A 17191-nucleotide genomic window follows, 5' to 3' on the forward strand; every position below is an offset into this window, starting at 1 on the left:
CGCCTATACCTATATTCGATCTCGCCGCATTACATAAATTTTCATCTAATATACACACATTTTGATATGCCCGTGTAACACCAATAGCGTTGTAAAATTTATTAACGTTTTCTCTCCAATTTGTTATCTCTTTGTGAATTAAAATCAAATGCATTAAAAGTCTTCAAATAAAGAAACTAAAACAACAATTTTCTGTACACTATTTCAAAATTTGATTCTTTTGGATTATAAAATATTGGAACTCATGGGCATAAGAAACATTTTTTTTTTAATTTCATAAAATTTGTACATAAACGATGCCACGAAACTATATCAATGTGACAAAATTTCGCTAGTACTTCGAATTTAAACGAAAAGCTTATTTCACCAGGAAATTCATCGATTGATTCGACGATGACTCACACGCGATATCACACGGTATTCGAATACGAGACGTACTAGCAAGACATAACTGCGAGGTTGACATATACGTGGATAACAGATGGAAGCAGATATTATCTTTGAATGTTTTGAAGACGATGGCGTCATTATAGAAGACGACTCTTCAAAAGGGTTTGACTAAGCATCGATTAGGCTTACTGACGAAGAAACCGATGACGACGATGACATTCGCAGATACAAAATCACGATGTTATGATATAACAGATGTTCCATTATTCATGATATATATCATGAATTATAGATCATCCAAAGTGTTTGGAATAAATAAATTATCTAATCGGATTGTGGACCATGACTCCTTGTCTCCTCTGTGAAGAACTGCAGTGACGCGTACATTGTCCTTGAAATGATTTCTCGTTGCCAAAAAAATTCCATATCGAGCAGACGTTGTTGCTGCAAAACGTTACTGTAACAGACGTTACTGTAACAATCATTACGTGACTCCAAAAGACAAAATTGCGGGTAAATTAAAACTTTAGGAGATTATCAAGATTTCAAAATCTTTTACAACATTAAAAATACTTAAAAATAAACTTAAGAAGTAATTGTTTCCGAGCAAATAAATTGTGGCTACAAGATTTATTATCTTGTCTGACATCATAATAGCGACTTTCAAAGATTTAATCTCACTGATTATCTATTATTAGAAATGATTTCAATCTATAATTGAAATGTTTAATTAAATTGCCATGAATTAATTATTTCCTGTATAGTAGCTTACAATTAGTTTGCGCAATGACGTTTGCATATCTTTTTAATTATTTTGTTATTAATTGCATATTTTAAAGCTCAACACAAAAGATTTTTATCGATTTTAACAAAATAAAAGTAATTTTTTATTCTTAATAGTAAAGTATGCTTTTTTTTGGTGAAAAAAATCAGATTTTATTTTCATTTGCAATGATATCCTCTGAAAAATTTTAAAATCGAACGCTTTTCCAAAACTTTTACACAAACGACAATTTGTTAAAATGCACTATGTGGACTCCTTTAAACTTACTTTTAAATTGCTTCAAAAAAGAAAAAAGAAAATAAGATTTACGCACTCAGTCGTTCATGCGTGGCGTTGAACTTCAAGAAGGAGAGCTGCGTTTCTTTATCCAGTGGCAGCACGTCGACGATCCGATTGAAACTGGCGAGCACCGCGACGATGGTATATTTGTTGTCCCCCTCCTTGTAAGTCCAATGTACGATCAACTCGCCGCTTAACTTATTCCAAGCGAGATTTTCCACGCAACCATTGAACTTGGGGCGCACGTGGGCCATCATCGCGCATTTGTTGACGTTCCATAGTGACAACGATCCGTTCTTTCTCCCGCCTAGGCAAAGCAAGTCGGGCACTTGCGGATGCCAGGCGACCGCCTGGCAAATCAAGTACGAGCACTTTACACTTCTGTCACCGCTTGTCCGTTGGAAAAAATGTAATTCATGTGAAACGGAGTGATCGGCACAGCCGAAGATAACCGTAGATTAATATTCATTTCTAATTGCGAGCGATATTCGAAATAGACAGAAAATCAACGTGCTGGACAACGTTTTTCTCGGCCTACCTTTATAGGTTTGTAGAATCTGATATTGAAACAGGGCGTTAATTCTGGCCAGGCGAACACTCGGACGAGTCTGTCCTGCGCGGTCGATACAAGATGCTTGAAATTCGGCGAGAAACTGAGGGTCAGGATGTCAGAATCATGCTGGTGCTTGGAGTACAGAAACTTGCCCGTGCCAGAGTCGAACATTGATATTTTGCTGTTGCATCCGCTGCGATATATATAATATTATACTTCTTCAATTATACATATCATTATTATTACAATCTATTATAATGTGGTCTCGTTTGTATGTATTTCACGATTATCCGGTTTGTAGATTGCGATATGCTGAATAAGCTTATTTTAAACGATCTTACGATCAAAATATATGGAAAATATATCTTTTTAAATGTCACACGTAATGATTTGCGATAAATGAATTTTATTTGTTATCTTAAGCATTGATTGTTAATTCTAGGTAGCTAAATTTTTTGGCCGATCCGCGCTCGGAAAAAAATAATGAGCAGTATAATTAGACATAATCAAGGGTGTAATTAGAGTATGAATGCACAACGGCCGCAAAGGATTAATTCTCGATATACCCGAAGGATTAATCATAGAGTCGATATTCACGTGACGATCTGACGATCGCGAGCTGACCAGCAGATGCAGCGCATAACGCAGCCTGCTTCAGCGAACAAAGACCAACATTCACAAGTGACCTCCCACAAGATCTTCTCCTTCTTCAAATCGTACATCGTGAGCGTCGATATGTGTGCAATAGGAATGTAGACGGACATTATCAATTTATTACCTAAAATCACATGGACTCGTATTATTGTCTGCACGATTATAAAATAAGACACGTACGATTATTTTCTACTTCCTGTCGACGGATCTTAATGATTCAACAAGCGCAACAAAACGTTATTTTTGCTGTTACACCTATTGAACTTCTGTCAAACGTGATATAAAAAATATGTAGCTTGTAAAAAGAGTTATAGTTACCAGGTGTCAAATTATTCGAGAATACCGCTGTTCGCGTGCGACACGTGGTTAAGCACTTCGTGCCGCGCTTGAATATACTGTACTCACCGTCATCGCCCCATTTAATGTCGGTGATTTCAACGGAATCGGTATCCGTGTTGGCTCTGTACGATGACACCTTTTCGCTGTTGTTGTCGTATATATTCAGGCGATCGTAATCAGTCACGGCGATCATGTCGTTGCAGCTCCAATCGACCGCCTTGCTGTTATTACCTTCAACAGCAAAAGTCGTCTTTGTAAGTGATACGGATACTTAACGGGTGAGCCTGAATTACTCTCGAAATCGCGCGATCGCAAACGTACTCAGCGAATCAGGGAAGCGATCGGGTATAGACAACATCTTGTCGGCGCTTCCTATCAGGCTCCTCTTACGCGGCGCGCATTTCCAGCTTCCCTTTTTCTCTTCGTATTCCGGACGCGGCGGGTTCCGAGGCCGCACCATCGAGCCGCTAAAGCGTAAAATCTTGTCCTGATCTAATTCTGTCGAGAAGCATATTCAATTTTAATTTCACTGTGCGCTCGAAAAACAAAAAATACATGCAAAATCCTAAGCAACGATACATAAAAAATACAAGAGAGCATATAGAATTATAAATAGAATTTTATTTCCTAAAAACTGATATGAATTATGGATCGTCTGAAGTGACTTTTAAAATTTTTTATTTAGAAAATAATAAATAATAAACAGATTTACGCAAGGACACTTTTATATTAATTACATTTATTAACTAGCATATATTTATTGACGAATATACAATTAACTAGATATATGGATATTAATTTTATTACACTCAAACATTACCTGGCATTAAAACCCGCTCTATTATCATCGCACGCAAAGCCTTACGTCGATAGGTAACATCCAACGAATCAACCTATTTTTTTAAGAGAATCAAAATACTATTGTATACTCAATTGGAACCGTGAATGTATGTATCGTTTTGCACATACCTCTTTACAAACATCTATTATGTGCGTATTCTCCACCTTATCGTTCTTTCTTAATAGATAATGAGCCATCTCGAAACTGTAACCGCGTCGGCACGGTAAGAATCTGTCCCCCGAATAGATCTGCTTTGATATTAACGGAAATGTTTTGATTTTTATACAATTTGGATGTCGAAATTTCTGCGCGTCGGATTGCTCGGGTTCCTCGTCGATGGCCTTTTGCGGGGTAGACGACAGAAGCCATTTCCGTGGAATAATCTTGATAGAACATAAAAATCCTATGTATATACAATATACAACAATTTATGATTAGCGTGAGAAATTTTTAGATTTCTTCGTTCAACAAATCAAGGTAAAAACGGATAATAAATTCTAGTGCTAATAAATTCTCGATTGAGAGCAAAGATATTCCCGCGAAAATTTTTCGTTGAAACTTTACGATCTCGCGAGTTGAGAATAATGAGAATGCATAGATTGCGCGCTGAAATTGCAAATTTCACGGAAGAAATCGCACAGAGACGGAGTTTCCATGCTCGTGGTCTTCGGTATTTCGGGTAGAAGGACGCGTCATATTTTCCGGAATTATTCGAAGACTAATTCCCCGGCACAACCAGCGTGATCGATCGATCGCCGCTCAATCGTTAGCCCGCGACCATCGTGGTTAATTGAAAGCTTCATTCCCACGGTGAATCGGTGGAGAGCACGGTGGGGCCCGAACCGGTCAGCGGCGACGTTATACGATGCGAAAACGCCACGCATATACGCGCCGCGCCGTTCGTGGGCTGTACCACCTGCGGCAAACTCTGTCTCTTGCAGGGGATGCTCCTCGAAATGAGAGACAATAAATTCGAAGAACGAAAGAGACAGAAAGGGAAGGGGGGCAGACGCTATATGACGCCTTGATCTAAACAGTATTTCATCGCAAACGTTTAAACAAGCGCTCCATCAAGCCCAACACTTTAGAATTAATTCCGTTACATTTAATTTTCTTGGCATTTTGCAATTTTGCGAAACGTTCGAAACATTCGGCACAAAACGCTACATGAGCGACCTAAAATAAAAAATGAAGCAACAAGATTGAAGAGACAAAACTGATTCTTCCCATCATCCGCATGTCGAGGATTTCCCGTTTTACGCAGCACGCCCTGTCTTGCGTTCGCGTAGCAGATCACCCGGATGGAGGGAGGGGAAGCAGTTTTCGCGGCTTCTGTAACAGACATCAGGAGACCGCGTCGCACAGTAGGAGAAAAGATCCTACCAGACGTAAAATCCAAAATTTTCTACGTCCGCGAGCGGCCTCCGTGCGCGGAGGGTGCCCCTGGATAATTTCTGCTGGCGGCATTATGCACGAAGGGGGTAATACCTTATACCGACCATTGTACCCCCTGCGAACATCTGGCTGTCCGGGGTTAGTGATGGATGGGACAAGTTACCGAACCTGATTCCCGTAGCTGGACCAATCTCACGTATACACACGTTTAAAAAAGGGAAGGAAAAAGAGAGGAGAGCGCTCCCGTGCGCTCGCGCGTCCGTGTCTTATAAAACTTTAATTTGCAAGATATTAAACGAGCTCTCGCGAAAAATGATTTCACGGACATGTTCGCGTTACGGGGATAAGAAGATTTCTGTCTGCATACAAAAAAAAACCTAATGTTTATCTCATCGATTAATTTCACAAATATATACTATGTATAGCTGTTGCACAATTTCAAGAATTTGAAAAAAAAGATATAAAAATCTAAAATACCCACGACATGTTCTATTTGTGTGTGTGTGTGTATATATATATGTATATATATATATAGGTACCTATATATATCTCATTAAATGTAAATAAAAGACACCGAATAGTTCCTGCTCTGAAAAGCTTGTTTGTTCATCTGGTATCGATTTTATTGCTCGCGCGAAAGGTTTAGAATGTGGAAAATCGAGATCTCGTTTCTCTCGGAGCGCTCAAAGAGGAATTCCAATTTCGAAACGAGATCCCGAGTTCGCGGCAATAGCGAGCGATAGCGATCGCCCAGTATCGGGTACGATCGCGCGACGCACGGCCGGCGCGACGATCTAAAATCGCTCGGAGCCAAGCGACTCGTAAGCGCGACGATCTCCCTCCACTTTCGACACCCGTTACGAGCGTAGCATTAGATCGCACGTTAGACACGCGATTGGCTCCCGTCGGATGCGAAGAGGTTGGGCCAGGTGGGCCATCAGGGGGCACATGACGCGATTGGCAGCACAAACAGCAACGGAGGTAGGGGACAAACGAGTTAGCGAATCCACGGCTTCACTATAAACGAATTATTACGCCTGTTCATATTGACTACCCTTATTTATGAGCTTGTTTCGTTCGGAGAACGACTAATTAATTAATTAACTCGCCATTGATTCACATGAATATATTACTGCGGCGATTAACATGCGTTAAAGCGTAATATAAATTAGTTCAAGTATCAAGTTACACTTTATTAATTAGAAGCAAGAACAAAGTTATATATATTTGCACTCCTATCTGGAGCAAAATCACTAATGAAAATTCAGATTGAGTTAAAGAATCTATAAGTAGAAAATAATTCGCTAGATCTATACATTAACTACTTTTTTATTGCATTTATTTTAAATTTTTATTATTTTCTTAGGGGAGACAAATGTTTAAAAAAAATTTAATTAATATTTATTTGAAATATTTATTAATATGTTAATTCAATATATATGTATGTAATGTTAATTTCAATATAATTTTAGAGTATTTATTTAAGGAAAACAGATATTGAAATATGAGATATTTCGTTCGAAATTTAATTGGTTAAAAATAGCTTATAAATTATAAATGTTAAAATATAATTGTTTTTAATGATATTCTGTTATCTTAAATTTTAAATAAGTAAAACATTTTTTTAACTACAAATCACACTTTTATTTTTCTCAAAGTTTTTTTTCTGTAAATATATTTTATCGAAATTCTTCAAGCTTAAATTTCTGACTAACGTTTCTTCGAAAAAAATAGTTTTAATATTAGATATTCCTACATATAAAATAATAGTACAAAATATTTTTACATGCGACAGTAGAATACTGTTAGTCCTTAAAGGATTGACGAAATCTCGCGGTGCGCGTCGCGCGCCGGAAGACACGGGAGCGATCTTTCCCGTGCGTCTTGATCGAGGGCGCGAAATGCGTGCGCCGAGATCAGGTGGGGAAGACCCTCTCCCGATCTTCGACGGGGCGCAGGACGCGGAATGCACAACGTAGGACATAGATTCCCCGCGGGTGGGGAGTCCTCCGGTGCACACAGCATCCTTCCTTCGCAGCGGCGAAGCGACCGAACTGGTCCTGAGAGAGACCACGGCGCGAGGGGGGCTCTCGTGGAGCCGGGGCCGTGGCGTGGCGGGCCCCGTTTCTGGGCCCGCTGTCTGCAGCCCCTCAGTCGCTCGCTGATGCTTGGACGAGCAGGAGTGTCAAGTTGTCCTAGGACAGGGATCGTCGCGATTCCGTCGATTTTTCACTTTTCTGAGCGGGAGGGGAGGCAGGGGAAGATCGGGAGACGAGAGGAGGGCGATGATTCGCGCTCGCGCCGACTTCGAACACGACATCCGGCCGACCGTCCTGCTCTCTCATTTCGCTGTCGGCCGAACAATCGAGACCAACTCTCGAAGATCATCCAGATAAATAATAATCGAGGATATTCGAGGTGTTAGTGGTTGGATGGGGACGGTAGAAGGAAAAATCCGAGATACGAGATGAGTTTTCTTCTTCCTTGGATCTCCTATGAAACCTGCAGGATCGAAACGGGACCGGATGATCGGAGTCGATGATCGCTATTTTGCGCCACTCGATCCTTGCATTCTCGACCTTGAGTCTCGATACGGAGCATTCCCGCCCTGTGGTCCGTCGGTCAATCATCAATCGATCCGTTGCGGACAGTTAACCGATAGTCCCGCGATCCGCGCTGGATTAGAAACGGAGTTTATTGATTTAATGACAGCGAGGCATGGACGTACAGATATTTCGTCGAAAAGTGTCGATTGACAGTGCAATTTTACCGTTTAATTAAATTTACCGTTGATTACTGCCGTGTCATTACCTTGACAATCAAGTTATCGACGTTGAAGATGATCAATTCAATGGATAAGGGCACGATGGAGGAGAGAGATCCCCCTTCTTCTCTTACCCCGCGAGATGGAAGATCTGCACACAGATCGAAGTCTCAATCGTTTCCCTCGCGTTCGCTTAAAAGCCTGTGCTTCCCGTAACTCGTCATCATATAGGATACATTATAATATGTATTTTTCATTTTGTGTGAAGAGAATCCCTCGACTTCTGAACTCAAAGTGTACAAAGCAAACGATCATCAGAAAGAAGGAAAGAAATGCACGGGAGAGATCATATCGGTATCGTGACCAAATAGTGTCGGTCGGATGTTATCAATATGCATTGAAAAACCGATGTTTTTGATGTTGTGAACAGGACTCTCGTGGGACTTTGTGGCCGCAATCGTTCCGAAAATACGTCTCTAGTCTCAGCTCGGCTCGGCGCCTATGCCACGAGGCGTGGTTCGTCGCGGACGAGTTTGCCGCGCGAATGGGTCACGCGAGATAAAATCCATCTCGAACATCACGGTGGATTATCGCGCGGGAGATTTCCGGTGGAATCACGGGCGTATCCCGGGCCACCGCGCCATCGTTGTCGTCGCCGCCGCCGTCGCCGCCTCGCCGATACGATCGCGATCCTATAACGTAGTGCGTTTGGATTCCGATGTGCGTGCCGAGTTGGATTACGCCGCGGGGTTACTCGACGGAGTGATCGAGGAAGTGGGAGTCGGCTGAGATCACCGCGCGGCCGTGCCGCGCCGCGCCGCGCCGCGCCGAGCCGCGCGCCGGTCAGGATCGATCGAGCGGAAAGGCAAAAAATCATTCCGGCAAACGAGGATCCCGGAGGCCTCGCGTCGTTACAAGGATCAAGGATCAATGATCTCGGTGCGATGATTTTTCGAATTCTCCGGGGAAATATACAGTTAGGCGTTTTCCTCCTGGATCGACGTCTCTAGCTCCTGGTGGATATCTCGCGCGGCAAAGTCCTCGTCGAGTATAAACGAGTACGCGCGCCAACGCGATTGAAATGTGACTTTATGGAGGCAATTGCACGGGATCGCTTCCGCCAGACGGATATCGAAAACTTCGACGGATGACTTTACGCTGTTGCGAGGAAACGTTGCGTGTTTCCTCTGCTCGTGTTTTCAGCGGACCGCGACTCGGACAAGAAGTTTTCTCGCTACGTAGAGAGAAAGAGTACTCGATAAAAAGGAAGGATTTGCCAACTTCCTGCATGTTTAGAACGTGAGAGAAAGGCCTCGCAACCACCTCGTGTGCTCGATAAACAAACGAGTGCAAGACCGTGTCGTAAAGCTCCGAATCGAACTTCGAATGTATAGCAACTCCATTTTTTTCGTAAATCCTCGAAAAAAAAAATCAAAAATATGCATTATGTGCCCAACCAAGCAGAAGAAGCTCCTCGACAGGAGAGATTTTCTCAATAAGTTGCACTCAATGCTGAAGGATTGTGAAGAGAGTTTATAGAGAGTTCGCAAACAGTCAGATAGGACGCGAGATGCTGCAAGCTGCAGAAGCACGAGTGACACGTGAAGGAATAAAGCACAACGTTGTTTTCGGAGAAGCAGACACACGCGAACGCGAACGGGTCTCGCGCCACCTTCGCCGAGAAGGGAACGTCCCTAGAGACTTCGACGCGTGCATAGGAACATCGCTGGTAAGTTAATGCATTGCAATCTGCACCGCGAGAGACCTCTCTCTCTCTCTCTCTCTCTCACTCTCTCTCCCCCGATTGGATTTTAAAATGAGAAAAAATTCTTTTACCTTTTGTATCGTGTAACTGACGGAGATACAGCAATACTGATTTTTCTCAATACAAGCTTAAAAAATGATGGACATTAAAGCAGGGAGGCATATTGAATACTGAAACGTTTTTAATCAAATATTGTTTGGACGCTTTAATCCGCGGATCGATCGTGGCGTTATATGTTTATTTCCCCATCCGCGACACCCTCTCGCAAAGTAACGTCTGCGCCCCCCGGCGGTTGCGATCGCGTCCCGCTGTTTTTTTTTTCTCTCCGGATATAATTCCCAGATAGCAAGAAACGCAGCCCTGCCGTTGTTTTGTGCAGGATAACGTATTAACGAAAAAGCCAGGTCTCTTTTCCCCCGTGCTTCTCAATCAGCCGCGGCAGCGGCTATCGTCAGCATGATTTTGTTATTATTACCGCCCGACAAAAACTCGTTTAATTATCGTTGCCTTACATGCGTTATTGGCCTTTAAACTACGACGGGAGATACATATATACCGACGTCTTCCTTCGTCGTGTATTATGCTGTTATCTACGAGGAGACAAAAATTGCACGATAAAAGTGCCGAGGAATGGAGCGGAAGTCCGTTTTCAACGGTTTGACGCGCGATACGGAAGTGACGTGTTAAAGAGATGCAAAAGGAAGAAGGTAAAGAGAGAGACGAGAGCGCGCAAGATATGAAAGTCGGAATTAAAAATAACACGCGAGAGACATACAGCTATACCTGCCATCTTCAAAGTCTTCGACGAGCTTAGACTCGATTCTTCCTCCGGCGCAACTGGTTTCAAACTCGCGGTACTCGATTTTAGAACACTTCCGCTACACAGTGCGAGTTCATGAAACGCCAAGTGCAGTCATTACGAGAACGACGATAAACTCTTCGAACTCCGTCTAGACTACAGACCTCTCGGCGATCCCGACCTCACGCGTTCTTAATCCTGTCGAGGTACGACGATCGCGAGTTGGCCGGTTATCGAGTTAACTGCGGCGATAACTTGGTAGTACGACTTTGTTGCCGGAGATCTCCGGTTTCATTTCTCTCTCTCTTTTTCTCTCTATCTCTCTATCTCTCTTTTACACTTACGTATATATGTAATATTAAATATTCTTTTATTTTTCTTTTTTTTCCCTTTTGTTTCTTACTTTTCTAATTATGTTAACTCATTTTCACCGGTCTTATCTTGTTGAGAGTTTTAAAGGATCCTGGAGCGCGTGATAAATAAAGCTATCTATCTATTTATCTATATCTATCTCTACTTCTCTCATTCTCTTTAATCCGTAAAAATATGATGCATACATACGTACTCTCAGAAGTTGAAACGCTTAAAATGTTCAATTATTCGGTGAATGTCTGAAGCTCGCTTGAATTTCGGCGAGTTCTTGGAGCGAGACAACGCAAGAGGAATTACATGAATAAAATTACAATGGTGTATGTAATTTGATCGAGCCAGGAGGGGACCAAAATATGCTGCTTATTCGTATATGTATATATATGTTTCTATATCCCGCGTTTCTTCGCTTATTCCATTATCCTCTTTTCGCACGGATTGATCGGGAGAGAAATTCAGAGCCGCGAGAGAGGAATTTTACGCCACGCGAGCTCGTTATCGCGGTAAACATTGGCATGCGACGCGGCGCGAACGCCGAACTCGCCTCGGTTATGGAGTTAACTGCGGCAATAACTTTCGTGGCGACTTCGTCGCTTCTCTCCGCCGCCGACCTAACGAGTCGTCGTCGTCGTCGTCGTCGTCGCGGCAACAACCTACGCGAGCGTAGAGGTCTGCGCGCTCGGTTTCACAACTCTTTCTCCACCTACTTGCGCTCCTCCTCCCGCGATTGTAAGCGGCGCGTCTCGATTGGAGTAGCTTAGCTTAGCTCTCGCGAGGCACAGCGCGCGGCACGAGGGGATACCATACGACGAGCGCCCGCGAGAGACCACGCGAGAGAACCGTGCCAGGAGCCGAGCCGCTTCGATGGGCCCACCGGTCTCAAATACCACGATTTAGAGCATAGCTTAACCGCTTAACTGCGCAATAACTTTGCGCGCGCATATACACACATACACTTTCTACGCGCTGATAACGTATCCCCCTCGCCGTATTATCCCGTTTCCTCGCCGCTATTTGAGAGTAACCCGTCCCCGGTGGTGCTCGATAACAGGTCGTGCGAATTAAAGAATACCTGAATTTTTATACAGACAAAAATATGTATATGCATATCAATATATGTACTTTTATTACATACTTATTTATTATTAACAATTTCATATTTATATATATATTTTTTTCATATATAATTTTATTTTAAGAAACACTTTTGAATTAAATAATAATCACAAAAATTAATTATATTAAGATAAAACATTTTACCTATCTTACGTGTCTATATTATATAATCAGATAAAATACATTTTTATCCTGTCTTTCTCCTTCGACAGAATTCCTTATTACATTTTACACCCTGCGCCACGAGATAAATGTCGTGGGATGAGTTTCATCGTAGGAGGTCTCCCCCCGCCCGAAAATCCCTCGAAGAACCTACGAACGCGAGCGATGCCCTGCCCCGACGGTATGTCACGATGATCGATCTGCTGTAGCAAGCGCGCGGTTATGCTCGCCGCGCGCATGCGGCGATAGCGTACCTGTCTTGTCTTTGTCAAACGGTTATATATCTCTTTCGCCGTAACCCTCCCGATCTGCAGCGCAACCTTACGGCTTATGTAATTCCTCATGCATTCGTAAATTAATTAACTTTTAACGGAAGGTATGCGCTCGCGTGACACGCGATTATATGAATTATCGAGTGACTCAGATACAGTTTTATCACGGGGCATTATAAGTCTCGGTTACCCGGGTGCTTTCTCCATTTACGATTTTTAACGACGCGATTTTTCTGCATACAGTATACACCTCTAATACATTTTTCTCGCGTAACGTTCAAGTATCTTTCCTTTTTTTGTAAAAAAAAAAGATGGATCGTTTTTCATGCATATGCGTGCTAGGATTAATTAAGGATTTAATTCATAATATCGAAGGAATAATTAATTACTCTGTCGCGCTTCTGCGCACCGGCCCGAGATAACGACGGAGCTCTCTCGCGCAAAGCTCGCGTGTGCGGATTGATACAAGTTCATTGCGCCATTACGCGTGAAACCGCGCATTAAGGCACCGGGGTAACGCGCGGGTAACCCGCGTCGTGCATTCCAGTGACTCGGACTATGCACACCTCACGCGATAGTTTCGCGATCGAGTGAACCTTACGGTTCCGCTCGTTCGAGTGGCGAGCTCTTTCGCCACTCGTCCCGCTATCGTATAGAAGCAGAACTCGCGATATCCAGTCTGTCTCTCTCTCTCTCTCTCTCTCTCTCTGTCTTTCTTTCTCTACCTCTCTCTCTTTCTCTCTCCGGATGTATCGGTAACGCGATCTCACCCCGTATCCTCCCGCGCACGCTTTCCGAGTTAGAGGCGTGTGGCAATCCATCGGCCGGTGGCTCGGCAATGATAATTATGTCTCGGAGGCGAGATTATCGCGCGAAAAACCGGGCGGGCGAAACGGAAAAGAATTCAAGGCGGAGCAGAAACGCGGAGCCGAGATCAGCGGAATACCATCGGCGCCGCGGCCGCGACTGCCGTTGCCGCCACCGCCGCCGCCGACACCGTCTGCACGATCGCTCCCCCAAATCAATTCGATTAATCGCGTTTTAAGCGACAACCATCGATAATTGCTCTTGCTTAATCGCGGAGATTGCCGTAACGATCCATCGCATGGCGCGGCGTGGCGCGCGATGAAGCAACGCCGCCGTTCGGTAAGCCAAGCGGTCTTATCTCCATCAATAAGCACCTGTCGGGGCCCGCCAACGGCCGCGTTGGCCCCACGTGAACCGCGGCCCAGCGCGCGTGTTTCGCCTCCATTCACGGAACCGCGAGCGGAATAGCCGAAGCGTATTCATTTGCGCTGCGCACCAGTCCGCGCCGCGGAGGAGAGCCGAGCGTTTTGACACCTCAGATCCGAATCGGGAAGCTTAGAAATCGCGCTCGCTGGGCGACGTAAGTGGCCTCGAGGCCTTCCATTTCCTCAACTGTATATATGCATATCGAATTACGTCAGAAATGAGAAGTTGTACGAACTTTTTTCGCCTCTCTCGTACCACACATCGGAATAAATTTGTTTCCTCGAGTGCCCCATGACGCATATTCGACAGTATGTATAGATTGATATAACATATACTCTTCTTTTTTTTCACTTCGTGAATCGACAGCATGACTTTTAATGAACTCTCGTAAGGAGATTTGCGCCAGACAAATTGAACACACATACAAATCGAATTACTGCAACATTTACTAATGCAAGATAATAGAAAAAAAAAAAGAAACGGAATTCTCCGTGTATTTTACGGTTCATGCCGTTGCACGCGAATAACGGCGTACGAAAAAATCGATTTAACTCGACGTATAGGCGAAAGCAAGAAATAAATTCGCATTCGATTTCTCCTTTATGGCGATCTACGATTCAATAGTGAAGGCTAGAGTGGGGAAAGGAGCCTCATTAGATCGTCAAAAAGTCGAGCCATATTTTAGAGGCATTTTTTTTTTATAGGACGCGCGCCATATCCAGATGTATCCACGCATCTGAAGCCTAGCAATTAAATATTGATTAATGTGTGTGTATAACGCTAATCGATTAAAAAACAGATTTCCCACCGATACCGTCGATTTCGCACGAAATCCGTATTCCGGATAACGCCGGCTCGCGGGACCCGACCGCATTTCTCCGAATACGTCGCGTCCCGTCGCGATATACGGCGATTACGCCTAGCCTGTATCCATTGCCAATTCGAACGTGTCGACGTCGTTCATTACGCGGCCGCGTTAAGCTGCTACCGCTCGTTCCGAACGAGAGGAATCGTCGGACCGTCCCACGAAATTCCATCGATAACGCGGCGCGCTAGCTGCTTTGCTGCTGCACGAGCGGCGGCGGCGGCGGCGGCGGGCGGCGGTTGCAGTTATGATCCGTTATGTGCATTCGGAAAAAGAGTGGAAACGGGGTAGGGCACGCCCCCTCTCCCGTTAGAATCGATGAAATTCTATCATTTCTGATCGGATTCTATTACCTTTTACGAACTCGAGTCATCGGACACCGGCGGAAGATCGGCTCGGAAGAAACTCAGAAGCTACGTTGTTCCTTCTCTCTTTTTTTCTTTTTTATACGGGGACAAATAAGCGCAGATGGAAAAAGAAATGGCTGTATATATATATATATATATATATATATATATATATATACAGATATATATATAGATAATCCGACGACCGCAACATCGTGCAAACGCGAGTCGCTTTGAACGAGGCAGCATCGTGTAAGGTAGCCGCATCTCGCGGAGCGGGAGGGACGATTCGATCGACCTTAGAAGAATGCTCGATAGTAGATTGGCATGGCGAGATAGAAACTCGACGAAGGTCGACGAAAAGGGAGAGAAGGAGGAAAAGGAGGAAGAAGACGAAGACGACCAAGGTGAAGAAGAAGAAGACCGAGAAGAAGAAGATCAAGAAGAAGAGGAGGAGAAGAAGAAGAAGAAGAAGAAACGAGAGAAGAAGCGTGGGGAGGAGGGAGAGAGAGAAGGTGGAAGGCCCCCGGGAGGTGAACGTACGATTATGTGATCACTGGAGGATGCACACTCCTCCCTCTTTACCCGTCTCACAAAACTAGTTTACACCGAGACTGGAACTGGAAGATGGGAAAAAAGCCCCCGTGCACGTCGACAGCCGATCTGATTGGATTTATCAGACGGGCCCCTTTTTTTCCCTTCTTCTCACGTCGATAGATTAAATCTGTGGATGCCCTCTCCGCGGACGGCCGGCCGGAATATGACGGGGTAAGATCATTGAAATAAAACGGTTCCTACACATAATCTGCGACGTAAGCGAGAGGAAAGTTAATTACGTCTCTTGGCCGAGCCGATCGTCGGGTAGATCGACGCTGGAACGTCGCGTATCTAAAAATAATTTCGTCCCGATCGAGAGAGCGCGCCGCGGGGCCGCGGGAACAAAATGGGGAGAACCGCGATTTCTAGGCGCGAATGATACCATTGGGATATGTTATGTCGCGGCGTTTTCTCGAGGAAGAAAGGCAGAGAGAGAGAGAGAAAGAGAGAGAGAGAGAGAAGATTAAAGGGGAGAGAGGCACCCCCTGGGGAGCCGGGGAGAGCCACCCAAGAAGCAGGCACCGCGCGGCCGCTCGCGCAGGACACAGCCGTAAATATCGTTGTCACGGGCGTATACAGAGTAATCCTCCGAGGTTCACCCTGTACGCGCGCGATCGCGGCGTGCTCGTCGTCGCGGCCAGGTGGCCGGGGGCCGCCGCCGACGCCGCCTCTCCCGCGCGCTTCCGATTTGGTTACAGACGATCGAGCGGACGGATCAGAACGCGCTAACGGTACGCTGTCACCGTTCGTGCGTACAAATCGTTCTCCACTTCGCCGGCGCGACGTGTTAATTATCGGCCTCGGAGTTTTTCCGCGACGGCATTCCGCGGCGGCGGATATACGGCGAGTTGCATCCGCGTACGCGCGAGCGCGTGCGCGCGCGCGCGCACGCTCGCGTTACGCGGCATTACGCATTCCAGGATCGGTCGGGCGGTGGGCGTTGACATTACACGGTTAACTGCTTACACCGCGAGCGTGGAACCTAACGTTGTTCCGTAAGTGGTGCGGCGGTTCCCGGGTAAGATCGCGCGCGTTCTCGGGCCGGGTCGAGCCGAGCACGTTAATATTGTTATTGGACCGGTCGCCGTCGTGCCGGTCCGCGCGTCGCAAGAAGTCCAATAAATTTGCAGAACCGGCCGATCGACGAAAAACGCCGCGATATTTTAATTTTCACCTCGCGCGCGCCGCTCGTTTTTCTCCCGCTGAAATAAATTAACGCGATCACGCGTTTATCGCGACCGGTCGCTAATAAGCTGCGAGAGAACACTCACCCTGCTGCGCGTTATTTGTATTCGCGTAACCCGGATGTATGCGGATACCCGCGCAATCTATTTAAATTATTCTCGGAGGAAGATCGCGATCGGAGAAGGAACTGCCCGTGAATATCTTCTCGTTATTATTTAAAAGCTTTAAGAGCTCATTTCAGATTATTGATAATTCTATTTATAACTTTATCTGCCGCGTAATACGAAAAGTATTTTAAAAATCAAAACACGTATATACGTAAGAAATATATATTATAAATATGAACATATATAAAAATATATAAATATATGAAATTATAAATAGAATTCTACTGACAATGAGACACGAATATAAATCATCTAAACGGGTTTAGAGTAAATAACATCCCGAGTAGAAATTTGGTCCGGTAGATCGGAAGAGCA

The 17191-nt window shown here is 44.6% G+C and overlaps 1 protein-coding gene across 2 annotated transcripts in view; it reads right to left on the bottom strand.

The window, feature by feature from the left end:
- Positions 1-251: 251 nt before the first annotated feature.
- The window catches only part of LOC105455313 (protein cortex), a 34479-nt gene continuing 17539 nt past the window's right edge, over positions 252-17191 (bottom strand). Inside the window, exons 3-10 of one of the 2 annotated variants that reach the window (XM_011698540.1) lie at positions 3969-4223; positions 3820-3892; positions 3321-3497; positions 3066-3230; positions 2604-2784; positions 1992-2199; positions 1488-1803; positions 252-862 (exon numbers count right to left, since the gene is read on the bottom strand). In XM_011698540.1, the coding sequence (XP_011696842.1) occupies positions 711-862; positions 1488-1803; positions 1992-2199; positions 2604-2784; positions 3066-3230; positions 3321-3497; positions 3820-3892; positions 3969-4223 (1527 nt within the window). In that variant the 3' untranslated portion in view covers positions 252-710. The remainder of the gene's footprint in view (positions 863-1487; positions 1804-1991; positions 2200-2603; positions 2785-3065; positions 3231-3320; positions 3498-3819; positions 3893-3968; positions 4224-17191) is intronic. The other variant, XM_011698542.1, reaches the window with a different exon arrangement.

The sequence above is a fragment of the Wasmannia auropunctata genome, unplaced genomic scaffold (assembly GCF_000956235.1).
Source record: "Wasmannia auropunctata unplaced genomic scaffold, wasmannia.A_1.0 LD335903.1, whole genome shotgun sequence".
Taxonomy (NCBI): domain Eukaryota; kingdom Metazoa; phylum Arthropoda; class Insecta; order Hymenoptera; family Formicidae; genus Wasmannia; species Wasmannia auropunctata.